The sequence below is a fragment of the Miscanthus floridulus genome, chromosome 8 (assembly GCF_019320115.1).
Source record: "Miscanthus floridulus cultivar M001 chromosome 8, ASM1932011v1, whole genome shotgun sequence".
In the NCBI taxonomy this organism is placed as follows: domain Eukaryota; kingdom Viridiplantae; phylum Streptophyta; class Magnoliopsida; order Poales; family Poaceae; genus Miscanthus; species Miscanthus floridulus.
The window spans coordinates 615,629-629,823 of NC_089587.1; the positions used below are offsets into that span (position 1 = coordinate 615,629).

The window sequence follows — 14,195 nt, forward strand, 5'->3', positions numbered from 1 at the left end:
TTACGTCCTGGACGTAAACAAGGCCTAAGAACGACCAAACAAATTTGACATTCCTAGTTTTTTTTAGCAAAATTTCACATTCCTAGGTGGAGAAACTCAAACAAAGAGGCCCTAAGCCCGCGTACAATGTGGCCTCTAGCCCACATGCCACCGTGCTACTCTTGCTACTTGTGAACACGTACTCGCAGGTCCCCGCCTTCACTTACACACTTCTCGATACGTTATCTTGCCTCGGCAGTCGGCACTGCCGCCGTGACATCTGCGTCCTGTGAGCTCCTCCTCGCCACTCCTCGACGGCTCGACTGCTCTGGCCGGCCGGCCATGGAGGCCTACGCGGGTGCCGCGCCCGCGGCCGGCGTGTTCGCGGGCTACGGCACCGCAGCCACGCGCCCCTTCATCCTCCGCCTCCGCCGCCACCGCCGCGTCGGCGGCGGGTCTCCGCATTCCAGCGCGGGGCGAGTGCGCCTCGTCCCGGCGCCGCCGCCGCACGCCGCCGGGGACGCGGGGGACCTGCCCCCTCTCGACAAGTGGGACATTATGGAGCTGGGTTTCGGCAGGTTCCTCGGGGAGGACCCCAAGCTTACCGTCGCGAAGGTCCGCCCCGTTTCTTGCTTCAGATTATCTCGTGGCTGTAGCTAGATAATATGATGATCAGCGTAAAAATGTTGTCTTGCTCACTATTTGAATGGAAGTTTAGGCGTGCTTTGGGGTTCGATTTCATTTCACATTGCTCTATTGCTAATCATATTAAAAGGATCGGTGCTAGTACTATCGTTCATAGCAGCAACTGTGTTCACTTTGACAGTTTAAGTTAGCCGCTTCGGTTACTGTTTCAGTTGTAGGCAATCCAATAAAGAATACTGTGACATGCGTGGTAAAATTTTCATATACCTGACCTGTATAGATTGGTCCTACTGGGTTAGTTAAATTTCTCAAACACAATCCAGCTAATTTTGTAACAACATAAACCTTTTTTTTGGCTTCTCAGTAGTATGGCTTTTGAAAAGAATGACGACTCCAAACAATAAAAAGGTAGATTACAGGTGCATGATGAAATTTGAATTCCATCGGAAACAAAGGAGTTGTTCCTAATTAGCTTCTGTTTACATGATGCTATCTGCTTTGCTAGTGTGTACCGAAAGCATGGTTACTATCACTTCATTTGACTTGCATATTTTATGGGATGACTCTTTCAGATTCTTCTTAAGAAGTCAGATCCGGATGCCTCATCCCTCGATGTAGAGAAACTAATTGCCACAAAAAAGGACAAGCTAGATGATATTCTGAGGGAGTGCATGGAAGCTAATAAGAAGGACCAGGGTTTTAACACATCAAAAAGTGGATCCCCTGTGAATACGACACGTCCAACAACAAGCAAGCCGACCGAAGGCAAAAGTTCTTTGAATATTTTCAGGCCTGTTATGGGCAAACCTATCCAAGACGGGCCTCCGTTGACTTTGCTTCGACCAGCAGGAAGCAAACTGAAGCAAGATGAGCCTTCTCTGGCTCCGTTGCGACCAGTTGGAAGCAAAGCAAATGAAGATGCACCTTCATTGATCTTGTCGCGGCCAATTGGGAGCAAACCAAAGGTACGGGGCACTCCAATACAAGATAGTTGGCCCAGTAAAGAGAGTTTAGCTGCTGCAACAGAGTTCAGTGAGGTGGGGAGCATCTCAAGAACAAGCGAGGTGGATGTCACCTTGCGGAAACCCACCGTGTATCAGAGTGAGGATGATGATTTGAAGCCGAAGCTTAAAATCAAGCCAAATATTAACCTAAAAATGAGGAAAGATATGAACGAGGACTTAACGAACATTTCTCTCCTTCAAAAGCCAGATGTTGCAAAAGATACTTCTAATCCAGAGCAGGACAATGCCTCTGCTAGCCCTGCCACAGTTTCTGCTACAGAGGATAACAGCGAACTTGAGCCAGAATCAAATGGTGAGGTACAATGCCCCCAAACAGTTAGCCAAATGTTAAACAGTTCTTTTGAAGCTGATGATGCATATGTTCCAAATTTCAGGTCTTGATGAAAAATTAGTAACTGAAAATGTTCATGAATCATCTGGGCTTGATGACGATTCTACTGCAGGTAAGGAAGGCATGAAGGGCGGGCCTGGTGCAAGCGGTAGAGTCTTATCGCCTGTGACCGGAAGGTCCCGGGTTCGAGTCGCGGTCTCCTCGCATTGCACAGGCGAGGGTAAGGCTTGCCACTAACACCCTTCCCCAGACCCCGCACAGAGCGGGAGCTCTTTGCACTGGGTACGCCTTTTTTTTATTATGCTAATATTGTGTTGGTGTTTTCAAGGACTACAGCCATCAGGTCAAACTTTCATTCAAGAAACAAGTACTTCTGCTGGACCAGCAGATAACCAATCAGCTACCAGCAACAATTTCTCTATGCAGGCTTTCTTGCAAGGAAAACCTAAAAGGTTCTTACTTCAGGAACTATGCAGTTATATTTTTAGCACATAACTTTTATCACTAGATATCTGGATCCTTATTTGAAGATCACATGGAAAATATTGCTGAAATGGTTGAAAAGCAAAGATTTGTACCGTGGTTATGAAAATTCTACTTCACGCCTGTATTTTCTCATCATGATATTCACTTACTTTTTCTAATTTTGTAAAGTTATCTAGTACACATGTGTCTTGCTATTGCTGTGCTAATGCCCTGAAACCTTCTTGTTTAAATAACTTTTACTCTTTTAGGAACATGAAATGCTCCTTACCATGTTCCGTGCACATTTAATTGCTTACTCCACACTCATGTACTTGTGATTGCATGTAGGTGATTATGACATGTACACATCTACCATTTTGGTAACATATTAGGAACATCATGTGGCTGGAATAATTGAGCATTCCTTTGTTCCCTGCTTTTATGCTTTTCAAAATAATTGTGTCATTAAGGTTTCATGCATGTTATTATCTTACAACTAACATGGCGTTTATTACTTTGTAGAGAAAACCAATCTGCTGAAATATTGCCATCTGAAGTAGATGGAAAGATGAATGCTACTGATAATAAAAATTATGTTGATGATGGGGGAAATGTCTTACCATCAAAACTGGAGGTAACTTCCTAATATTTGAGCTAGCTTCTAAAGGTTTTGCACAACAACAACACTTCTTAGAGTGTGGATATAGCTTCAATGGCATTAGGTGTTCTCCTTATAGGGCTGTACTTGACCTTCATATTGATATTAAGTTACTGAGTCACTAATGCAGGACATCACAGAGAGTGACTGGACAAGGTTAGAGCATTACTCAAGTACTGGAGAAAAGGTTGAGGTGGAGCTTATAAATTGCAGTGCAAAGGGATTTGTCGTAAGTTTTTAGTTAGCTTTCGTATATTTTCTTATTTTATGAAACTATAGCACTGTTCTTTTCTGAGCCCTGTTATGTTTTCCTTGCCAGGTGTCACTTGACTCTCTGATAGGTTTCTTACCATACCGTAATCTTGCTACAAAGTGGAAATTCTTAGCCTTTGAGACTTGGTTAAGAAGGAAGGGTTGCGATCCTTCCTTGTACAAGCAGAGTTTGGGATTAGAGGATAGCTTTGAGGTTAATGACAGGAACATAGAACCAGAATCTAGCTCAGTTTTCAAAATAGCTGGTGAGGATCAAGAATCTCTGTCATCTAAGCCGAGGTTTGAAGATCTTATTCGAGCATACAACCAAGAAAAATCCAAGTTTTTATCTTCATTTATTGGTCAAGTATGCATCTGAATTTAGTGTCCTATCATTTTTTGTGCATTGATATTATTGTAGTTAGCGTGCTGTTGTTTCGCAGAGACTCCGAGTATCAGTTGTCCTGGCTGACAGAAATTCCAAGCGGATATTTTTCTCTATGAAGCCAAAAGAGAGTGAAGAATTTATCCAGAAAAAGAAAAACCTGATGGTACTTTCCTTGTTTATATGCTCCTGACTTTTATGGATATATTTATGCCATCAAACTTGAAAAATCGTCAACAAAAACGTCGAATTATCTATCTAGTTGCAAAGCACTGATATACAAGAGCAAGTAGGAGGGGGAATCAAGATGTCTTGTATTTGAATATTTGACTCTTTCTTTCTGCATCACGAGTTCATGACTGGAAACCGCAACATTTTTGTAGTCCCACTCACAGCTGAAACGGAAAGACACTTTCTCTATTACCCTAATTGGTTTGCATACTATTCACTACTTCCTTATTCTGCAGGCTAGGCTCAACGTAGGAGATATTGTTCAGTGCACTATCAAGAGATTTGTTTACTTCGGGATATTTGTTGAGGTAGATCCAGTTCCTGCTAGTGCCTTATTATTTTCATCAAATATTATCATCTGACTATTTCTTTCAAAGGTTGAAGGTGTTCCTGCATTGATTCAGCAGTGGGAAGTGTCGTGGGATGACACCTTAGATCCAGCAGTTTCTTACAAAATTGGTCAGGTAATTCTCGCAGTTTGCTGTTGTGATCCTCCCTGTATTTATCATCTTCCTTTTTTATCTGTTGGCCTTTCAGAACAATATCTTACCTTTTTTATATGAGTATGTCGATGAAATGTGAGATAAAAACTCATAGGTTTTGTCACCTTTATCTGATTTTATCTTTTGTCTTTGTTTTGTTTAATACTGCTAAAATGTTCATAGTGCTATAGTTTCTGAGAATTGTTTTTCCGTTTTCAGGTTGTGGATGCTAAAGTTATTCAACTGGACTACAATAATAGCCGTATATTTTTGTCACTTAAAGATGTAAAGGTACTGGAGCATTCCTTTGATCCACATTTGTGAGTATGTTAATTGGTGGTTTCAATTATTCCTTTGTTAATTCTTGCACTGAACTCCGATATGCAGCCAAATCCATCCATAGGTGCTTTGGAAGCAGTGATTGGTGAGGATTTATCACTTGGTGGAGCTCTTGAACCTGTGCAGGCAGATTTCGAGGTTTGCATTAAATTATGACCTACAATAGTGTAGCATGTACAATGAGGACCAAGCATTCCTCCTTTCCTGTATGGGCTCATGTTACTCCGCCACTTGCGTCAGCTTGTGGTCTGTAGTTTCTTGTGTGCACAGATGGGTTTGTGTCGCGGTGCAGACATTCCTGTGTCATAGAGTCCATGGAAAACTTGGACTGCTCAATCTGAATTACCAATGGTTTTTTAAGCTTGGGAGCTTCCCACATATGATCCAGCTCCTTTTCTTTGGTTGCCTTCATTCTAAGCTACATTTTTTATATCAATGGCCATGTCTTGAGTTTAAGAATGCCTGGCCTCGATAACCCGTGCCCTGAAATGGTTTATGAAGTTTATGGTCTTTTTGCCGTTTTGCTCTCATCTCTTTTATGTCTTCTGGTGTCTTTGGACGATTCCATTTATGCCATAACATTCTTGTAACCCTTGGATCCATGATTGAATAATTTGTAGTGGCCTGAGGTTGATGCCCTTATGGAAGAGCTGCAGAAAATAGAGGGTGTAAGAGATTTCTATAAAGGACGATTCTTCCAAAGCCCAGGGTTAGCTCCGACATTTCAGGTAAGATGTGCACCTTGGTTCCTGGAGCTACCACTCCCCTGAAAGCTTTTGTTTTTTCTAAACAAAAATGATTTCTTGGCAGGTTTACATGGCACCTGTGGTTGGTCCGAAATACAAGCTCCTGGCACGGTATGGAAACAATGTTCAAGAGGTAAGGACTTGAACCTCAGACAGTGAGTGGTTCAAATTAAACGAGATGTCCAACTCCCAGTAGATTAGAGACAGTAGGCTTTTAATAGTTAGTATTTTGTGTGGAACTAGATTGAAAACGTACTATAGCTGGCCACATGGTGACATAATATATATATACTATGTGCTGTTGTGCAGGTGATGGTGGAGACAACACTTGGGAAAGAAGAGTTGAAAGAGGCAATTTTGATGTGCACTAATCGGGTTATCTGAATAGCTAGGATCTCCATTGCTCCTTCATATATAGCATATATCATAGGATCTCCATGACGCCTATGTTTGACGCATAGAATATTTGGATGTATTTTGTTTTCGCTTTCCTCCTTTTCCAGGGAGGGGTCCAAGTATAAGCATAGGTCTGTACAGAAAATCCTGTGAAACCTGATAGTGCATGCCATGGTCTCTTTTGGGCTCCTGCGCCAGAACAGAGCACGCTCTTGGGCAATGCATCCATGCATGGACGAGGTGGGTTCACCAGCTGTCTTGTCCCAGTCACATATGAGTATATCTGGTTAAAGTTTCTGCGAAGAGATTGGCAAACTAGCTGGATTGGAACAGCATAAGGATTATATCTGATTAAAAGTCACTGATAAAGCAGAGAAGAGGCTTAATTTTGTTGCATGCCTGCAGATTTCTTTTTATTTCGGAATGGTGACAAAATTTGCGATTCATTTTGTTGTCAACAACCACGTTTTCATCGTGTCTCCATTTGAAGTTTCGTATGTTTAAAACCGACCAAGATGTTTACTTGGAATTGGAGTGTACACTGACCATAACCTGCAATGGTACGGCTGTACCAAATTAGAGGCAATGTAGTTGTACCATATTTGGGATAATGTGCAAGAGGAAAGTACTTTCAAGCTCAATGACGAAATCATACAGTAGACTATAACAAGTTCTTTTATGAAAGGAGTAATATATATTCCAGGGTTATTTTTCTGCGTGCTGCACCCTTCAATCTTTACAACCTTTCCTTTGTAGAGAATAAAATACGAAACTATTCTTTAAATCCCTGCAATAACACGACCAGAATCACGTGGTTATTAGCGAGAACTAAGCCATACTCCCTCCATTTAAAATTTTAAGCAAGGTTCTAAATAGCGGGCTATAGCGTTTTCAATAGGCTGCTGGTAAGAATTTGCATATTTTTCTGCTATCACAGCTAAGGCCGCTATATACGTTGTTGAGAGCCACTAAATAGGATAGCGTTAGGGCTGCTACAGCGGTTTTAGTGATGATGAAGATTTGTGAAGAGGATGAGTTGAGGAGAATTGAGTCTCGAACTTGCTAAGGGCTCGTTCGTTTCGGTTGAAACCCGGGCAGGAACGATTCCGGTTGCCTAAAGCTTATTCAAATTAGGTAACCAATCCGGCCTGGAATATTTCCTGGGATCCGTTCCCCTTCAAACGAACGTGGCCTAAATAGGGTAGCGTTAGGGCTGCTATAGTATAGCGGTTTTAGTGATGAGAAGATCTGTGAAGAGGATGAGTTGAGGAGAATTGAGTCTTAAACTTTTGCTTCTCTTGTGAGCTATGTGTGCTTTTGTAGGGTGTTTCAGACTTTCTGTTTTTGTTTGTGATTGAGGTTGGGACCTTAGATGCACTTTGTATTTTGCTATGAGCTTAACCTATGATGTCCTCTTAATGTCTCTTGTGAGCTTAACGAATGATCTTATGGGTTCATTTACCCTTTGTTTATATTCATCTAGCTATTTATGATATGGACAAGTGTTTGGGTAAGAATGTTAGGCATATGTTAAAAAAAAAACTACTAATATCCACAAGTTGTTAGGTTATATAGGCTATTTTTTTTTAGAAACCATTAGACTGCTAAGAGCAGACGCAATGTTACTGGGGTTTCAAACATCTTGTTACTGACATAGAGCACTGATGCTGGAACTTGCTATTTCTTGCAATGGTAGCATATATGCGTAAAACACGTGGGGCCTAATCCCAGCAGCTTTTTAGTTGCACGGCCACACTCATCCAACTGAATAATATTCTAGCCACTCAGCACCGATGCTTCAACATTCCTCGATGCCAGATTTTTCTAACTAAGCATTGTAACCTGCAATTGGAAAATCGATGCTCCGACTCTCTCTCTTATCCGAGCAACGCTTTTTACAACACTGCGGTTGCTCTTACCAGCCGCTATAGTGGTCTAAGCTTTTCTAGGAGCGCTTCGCTAAAGGTCACGGTGTGTTAAGCCTGTCTTTTTCAGCTTTTTTTTTTCAGTCAAAATAATATTTTACTCTCACAACAAATCAGTCAAAATAGTGTTTCGATTTATTTTTTTAGCGAAGCGAACGAGGCCTAGATTTTAAGTCATTGTGAGTTTGTGACTTTTTTTTATGTATATACGTTTCGTCTTGACATATACGCTATGTCCAGATACACAATAAAGTTATCTATGTAAAGTAAATTATGTATATAGAAAAGTCAATCACGACTAGAGAAATTATTGTAATGTAAAACGGATGGAGTACATGGCAACCACAACGTATGCAAGGCATGAATGAGTTTGGTCACTTTGCGCGGCTGCAAACATTATGATTGTGATTTATGAACAACGGCGATGGCAGTAGCGAGGGTTCAGTTCAGCTTCCTGGTTCCAGCAGATGCAGATTGCAGAGCAGCAAGCAGCCAATCCAGTCCACGGCTTGAAACCGTCGTCGCACAGATCCATCGGGTCGGACGGACGGGCCGCGCCATCACTGCCGCCGCCGCCGACGCCGCCTACAGACCTGGCCCCGAGCCATGTGCAGCAGCTTGGTGCGGTGGATCTTGCGGAACTTGCGGCGGAAGGCAGGGCCGGCGATGAGGCGGCCCCACCTCTTGCAGACGAGGGCGGCGTTGACGAGGCTCGCGGGGTCGTCGGGCGGGAGGCGGATGAGGAACTCCTCGACCAGCTCGTCCATGAGCGCCGCCGCCGGCGGCATCTCGACTGGTGTGGTGGCTGGTGGGGGACAAGCGATCTGAGCTGGGCTTCGCCACTTCATATGCATATATGGACACAGATGGGCATGTAGCCCGGAGTACGACGAGTTTAGGCCCGAGATGGGCCATGACTCTGTCGCGAGATTTTTCTTATACTCCCACAAAAAAAATTTGTCATCTAGTTTTAGACTAAGTCAAACTTTTGTAAGTTTCATTAAGTTTATAAAAAAAATATCAAGGCTTGTCTTTTTACGCATCACAAGTATTAGTAACTTTTTTTTATGTATAATTGGTCGAAGTTTAGATGAGTTGATTTCTCGAAAAGTGATAATGACATTTCTTTTTTGGGTTAGAGAGAGTATTATACTCGAAATTCAATGTTTTGACGCAGCAGAAGCCCTGTCACATGGATACCTAAAAAAAGGAAAAATAGGAATTTGCATTTTTATTCATGACCCTCCCCACTTTCACTACCCCTCAACCACCGCTCACGGATAGTGGCGATCTTGCCATCGAGCCACTCCACCTACCACTCTTTAACCCCGCCATTCATTAACCAAGGCAACTCCTCGTCCATACGACGATTCTTCTTATTGTCCACACTCCTTCAACTCCCAATTGTCGGCTCCCTCACCAACCGTCGTCCATCACCACTATTAGGAGCCTGCCAGTCATACAAAGCTCGAACTCCCAACCCCCAACCCCTCCAACCCTAAGCCTAGGGCTTCTTCATCAATCCTAAATAAACCATCATGCCTCTAATCTAAGAGGAGAGAGAGAGACTGTGTGTTCTCATATCTGAAATGAAGAACATCTTTGCTAGGCGAGGTTAATACATTATCGATTGGGCCCCACTATGTGGGTGGAAGGCCAAGTGTGTGGCTAACCACGATTAAGTATTTACATATATATCTTTAGCAACCATTATTTCTACAAACGAACAAAACATGACTTGCACCATACCATTCATACTTAAACTGCTTGGGCCTCAAAGGATAAGAAATTGACACATAAGGGTCAGTTACATGGTTCTTCCTCTTAATGGCTCCAGCTCTAGATCTATTTGCTCCCCACCAAAAAAACCACTCTTCATTAGTTGCACCAACTCGACGACGCAAATGGGCGCGAGCGGAGAGGCGTGACACAGGGATCACAAAGGGCAAGATGGGGTAGGGTAGAGGCCGGCATGAACGCAGGATCCACACACAGAAGCTGGGGCGGAGGAGGGCTTCGATGACGCCACCGCCACGGTCGCCTCTGCTTATCATTTCGTCGCATGGAGGATGGAGCAAATGCTGTCGATGAGGTCCAGGCCTAGCGACAACCTCGCCTCCTTTGTGAACGTCGGTGACATGACAGAAAAGCAGAGAGGGGCGTAGGTGGAGATCGAGGGGCGTAGTGGTTTTTTTTTCGCTCCCCCACATAGCAGAAGCACGGTGAGCTGCTCCGCTCAATTCTTTCGTGGAGTGGGCGGCAAAATCACTGTTTGGCAACATTCCTTGGCTTCTCTCACGCAGAGCAGAGCGAAAAGGAGCACTGCTAAACAGTCTCTAAACTGGAAAGAACGTTGTCAAACAAGTGACACAGATGTACAACTTGTTCGCTTATTGGTTTCAGCCAAGGCTTATCAGTCAGCTAATAATGTTTTTCTCTCACAACAAAACAGCACCAACCGGGCTTATCAGGACAGAAAACAACCAGCGAACAGCCCGGTAAAACACGATGATTATTATCAGTTAACAGCAAGCCATGTCGTGGGCAGATTTATAGGTTTATTATTACTGCCATACACGGAGTATATCACTGATATTGTTATTATTATCATCAATACCTCTAATTGCACCGATTTTTTACCGTCTTGAGGGAGGGAGTAATAATGCAATTATATAATGTTGCTTTAATTTAATAACTCGATACACATTCAGTTTCAGCTAGCAGGGTACATGCTGTAATGATAAAAAACAGAGCCATTTCGCTTGGCTTGCATTGCTACAGACGAATCCGGACACGCGTACACGGGCTATAGTTGGGCTAAGGATGATATGCATCGATCTGATGCACATGCGCAGTTTTGTCGTCGTCTACTAGCTGTGACATGTACGTATGTCTCATGCTCATGCTGCTCTTCGTCGCCCTGGCGCTTTTTCACCGAAAACCGAACACCGAACCAAACCGAATCGAATCGAAATCGAACCAAACAGTCGGTAGTTCGGTTTTTTCGGTTCGGCTTCGGTTTTTAGTTTTAGAAACATCGGTTCGGTGTTCGGTTCCTATGTAAAACCGAACTGTAAACCGAGAACACCAAACATTCGTCAACTCTTGCCTCTCAGCAGCTAAGCAGCCCGTGTCCCTCTTCCCGTCCTCAATAGCCCACCTCGGCCCAATTAGCAGGCCCACTCGGCCACTCCACCAGACCACCGCTTTGGCCCCGCCCCCACGCGAGATGACGCGACGAGACAGACACCCGAGCAGGCGAGCGGCCTTGAGCGGACTTGCCCCAAACCCTACCGGGAGAGCGGCGGCGACGCGACGGCCACGCGAGGGGGAAGCGACATGGATGGCTGGGTGTGACTCGCCGACGAGCGCCCAACTGGAGCACCGAGCTGCGCGGGCGCTGCAGCGGCTTCGAGCGCCCAGTGCCGAAGCGGGCGTGCAGCGGCTACGAGCCCCCTTTGCCGGAGCTGGCGAGCGACGCAACGAGCAGGGAGAGGAGCTGCACGGCCGCGGCGGCAGGAGCGACTTCGAGTGAGATCAGCGAGGAGCGGAGCAGGTCAGCAGGAAGACTTCGGTCATCTCGGTTTAAACCGAAAAGCCGAATTAGGAAACTGAAACCGAACTCGTCAGTTTTGCATTTTTGAAATAATCAATCGAGTGTTCATCGCTGGAAACCGAAGTTTACTAAAACCGAACAAACCAAACCGAATTTTCGGTTTAAACCGAATGCCCAGTCCTGGCTCTTCGCTTATTTCTTGACCTGACGACGATGACAAGGAAAGGAAAGACGAACGGCGGTGGACGATTAGTACTACTGAAGAACAACTCGGACACGCCTCGCTCAACCACACTAGCTAGCTTATTCACCTCACTACTAGCAGCAGCAGCAGCAGCAGCAGCAGCAGCAGTAGCAGTAGCAGCCAGCAGCTCTCCGATCCATCGCCATCACTCACATGTTTGGCTTCATGTTGAGCCGGGTGGCAATCTTCATCCCCAGCGATGCGTCGCACTGCATGCATAGTAAATAAATACAATTAGTAACTAACAATCATCATTCAACATGCATGTATACTGCAGTAATATGTCGATGTTTTACCTTGGAGAGGAGGTCGATCCAGATGGACCTGAGCTCCTGGCTGACCTTGGGGTGCCCCAGCGAGTCCGCGAACCTTCTGACGAACCTCTCCTGCCGGTCGGCGTCCCAAGACCGGTACCTCTCCCCAGGCTGCTTGAAATCATTCGGCTTCCGTATCCTAGCCTTCTCCCTCTTCCCCACCACCGGCCTCGCCGGGACGGGCACCGGCGGCGCCTGCCGGAGCGGCGCGTGCCTGGACGGGTAGTAATCCACCTCCTCATCCCGGTGCATGAAGTTCATGGCGCCATCGTAGTGGTTGTTATGGTGCGCGCATCGCGGCGCGTTGACGGGGAGCATCAGGTAGTTGGGGCCCAGCCTGTAGCGCTGCGTGTCGGCGTACGCGAACACCCGGCACTGCAACATCTTGTCGTCGGAGTAGTAGATGCCCGGCACCACCAGCCCCGGGCCGAACGCCAGCTGCTCGTTCTCGTTGAAGAAGTTGTCCACGTTCTTGTCCAGCACCAGCCGTCCGACAGGCTGGAGTGGGAGGAGATCCTCCGGCCATGTCTTGGTGTCGTCCAGCGGGTCGAAGTCGTACTGCTCCTCCGTGTCCGGGTCCATCACCTGCACGAACAGCTTCCACTCCGGGAAGCTCCCGGCGGCGATGGAGTCGTACAGGTCCTGCGTCGCGTGGCTGTGGTTCTTCCCGCCCACCAGCGCCGCTTCCTCGTCGGTGAGGATGCTCCGGACCCCGCACGTCGGCTTCCAGTGGAACTTCACGTAGTGCGCCTTCCCGGCGGCGTTGACGAAGGTGTAGGTGTTCACGCCGAACCCTTCCATGTGGCGGTAGTCCGTCGGCACGCCGACGTCGTCGAAGAGGAAGAAGAAGGTGTGGAGGCTCTCGGGGAGGTGGGAGAGGAAGTCGAACACCCGCCAGTACTCCTGCACGTGCGACTTCGGGTTGGGCTTGAACGCGTGGATCACGTCGGGGAACTTGATCCCGTCGCGGATGAAGAAGACCGGGAAGTTGTTCCCCAGCAGGTCCCAGTTGCCCTCCCGCGTGTAGAACTTCACGGCGAACCCGCGCGGGTCGCGGATCGTCTCCGGCGAGCCCCGCTCGTGGATCACCGTCGAGAAGCGGACGATGACGGGGGTCCGGACGCCCGGGGCGCGGAGGAAGTCGGCGCAGGTCAGCGACGTCACGTCGTGGGTGCACTCGAAGAAGCCCTTGGCGGAGGCGCCGCGCGCGTGGACGACGCGCTCCGGGATCCGCTCGCGCGCGAAGTGCGCCACCTTCTCGATCAGGTGGTAGTCCTCCAGCAGGATCGGGCCGCGCGGGCCCACCGTCAGCGCCTCGTTGTCGTTCCACACCGGCGCTCCCGCGTTCGTCGTCGTCACCGTCGTGTCGTGGCTGCTCGACGGACGGAACTGCAGGTGCATGAACACAAAGGCATCATGGCATGCAACCATCATACTGACATTAATTACTGTATATACTCAAAACTGTATCCATGCGTGTATGTATGATTTATATATAAGTTTATAAAAACCAACAAAGTAGCTTAGATAGCTGTTAGCAATCAATATCTAGCGATTCTGAAATAAAAGATGGATGGTTGGAGGAGATAGGAAGAAGAAGCTTGAGCTCACCTTGGTGGGATCCATTGTGATTCAGCTAGTGAAGTGTGCAGCGTTGGACAGTGGAGGAGTGTGGCTGCTCTCCAAATCTTTTGCTGCTTAAATAGCGGCGAGGTGAGGGGTAGCGTCACCGCCCGGTGCGCTCGCCGGCACTAGTGACCACCCACTGCCATGTGGGCCCGGCCGGAAGCGCCCCGATAAGACAGGGATGAGGTGGCAGGGGCCCACCTCGTGTGGAAACTTTGGGTATTGCTGATGCCTAGCTGGGTACACGATAGGTGCACTGCATTTGCATTTCTTGATCTGAGGTGGCCCGGGGAAATCTCAAGGAGATAAGAGGATCGGCATGCATCGCTGTCGTCGTCGAGGCGAGCTGGCTCGGCTCGTTCCGGCTCATAACAAACTAGCTCAGCTCGACTTATTATTCTAACGAGCCAGAAAGTCAGCTCGACTTGGTTCGACTCGTTAAAAGCTTGAGCTAGGTCGTTAAGCTCGTGAGCCAGGTATAAAAAATACACAAAATATAATATTTACATTTATTCAAAAGTTTAAGAATAATAATAATATAAAAGAAATATATCTAGACCAGTTACCAGTCAATTTATAGGGTCTAGATTAGTTAC

At 46.5% G+C, this 14,195-nt stretch overlaps 2 protein-coding genes across 5 annotated transcripts; one reads left to right on the plus strand and one right to left on the minus strand.

Annotated features, from left to right (window-relative positions):
* The first annotated feature begins 229 nt into the window (after positions 1–229).
* Positions 230–6,237, plus strand: LOC136470818 (uncharacterized). 3 transcript variants are annotated; one of them, XM_066468553.1, is made up of 15 exons: positions 230–594; positions 1,197–1,941; positions 2,024–2,200; positions 2,309–2,432; positions 2,968–3,079; positions 3,234–3,332; positions 3,423–3,722; positions 3,799–3,906; positions 4,208–4,279; positions 4,349–4,435; positions 4,673–4,744; positions 4,841–4,930; positions 5,413–5,520; positions 5,603–5,671; positions 5,848–6,237. In XM_066468553.1, the coding sequence occupies exons 1-15, from the start codon at positions 322–324 to the stop codon at positions 5,920–5,922; spliced, it is 2,511 nt and encodes an 836-aa protein (XP_066324650.1). In that variant the 5' UTR covers positions 230–321; the 3' UTR covers positions 5,923–6,237. The 3 variants fall into 3 exon arrangements, with proteins under 3 accessions (XP_066324650.1, XP_066324652.1, XP_066324651.1); XM_066468555.1 differs by having other exon boundaries at positions 2,024–2,092; XM_066468554.1 differs by having other exon boundaries at positions 2,093–2,200.
* A 5,231-nt stretch (positions 6,238–11,468) lies between these two features.
* On the minus strand, positions 11,469–13,654 carry LOC136475467 (catalase isozyme 3). 2 transcript variants are annotated; one of them, XM_066472941.1, is made up of 4 exons: positions 13,585–13,654; positions 11,956–13,362; positions 11,775–11,868; positions 11,469–11,741 (listed from the first exon to the last, which is right to left on the minus strand). In XM_066472941.1, the coding sequence occupies exons 1-3, from the start codon at positions 13,597–13,599 to the stop codon at positions 11,809–11,811; spliced, it is 1,482 nt and encodes a 493-aa protein (XP_066329038.1). In that variant the 5' UTR covers positions 13,600–13,654; the 3' UTR covers positions 11,469–11,741; positions 11,775–11,808. The 2 variants fall into 2 exon arrangements, with proteins under 2 accessions (XP_066329038.1, XP_066329037.1); XM_066472940.1 differs by having other exon boundaries at positions 11,469–11,868.
* Between the last annotated feature and the right edge of the window lie 541 nt (positions 13,655–14,195).

What these genes read in the sequence shown, in the direction of transcription:
- LOC136475467 (XM_066472941.1), bottom strand. An exon ending in GGATCGACCTCCTCTCCAAG is followed by an intron (nt 11,869 to 11,955) that starts GTAAAACATCGA and finishes CTATGCATGCAG; the next exon opens with TGCGACGCATCGCTGGGGAT.
- LOC136470818 (XM_066468553.1), top strand. Translation starts at nt 322, where the DNA reads ATGGAGGCCTACGCGGGTGCCGCGCCCGCGGCCGGCGTGTTCGCGGGC. An exon ending in TTGCAAGGAAAACCTAAAAG is followed by an intron (nt 2,433 to 2,967) that starts GTTCTTACTTCA and finishes ATTACTTTGTAG; the next exon opens with AGAAAACCAATCTGCTGAAA. An exon ending in TATCTTCATTTATTGGTCAA is followed by an intron (nt 3,723 to 3,798) that starts GTATGCATCTGA and finishes GTTGTTTCGCAG; the next exon opens with AGACTCCGAGTATCAGTTGT.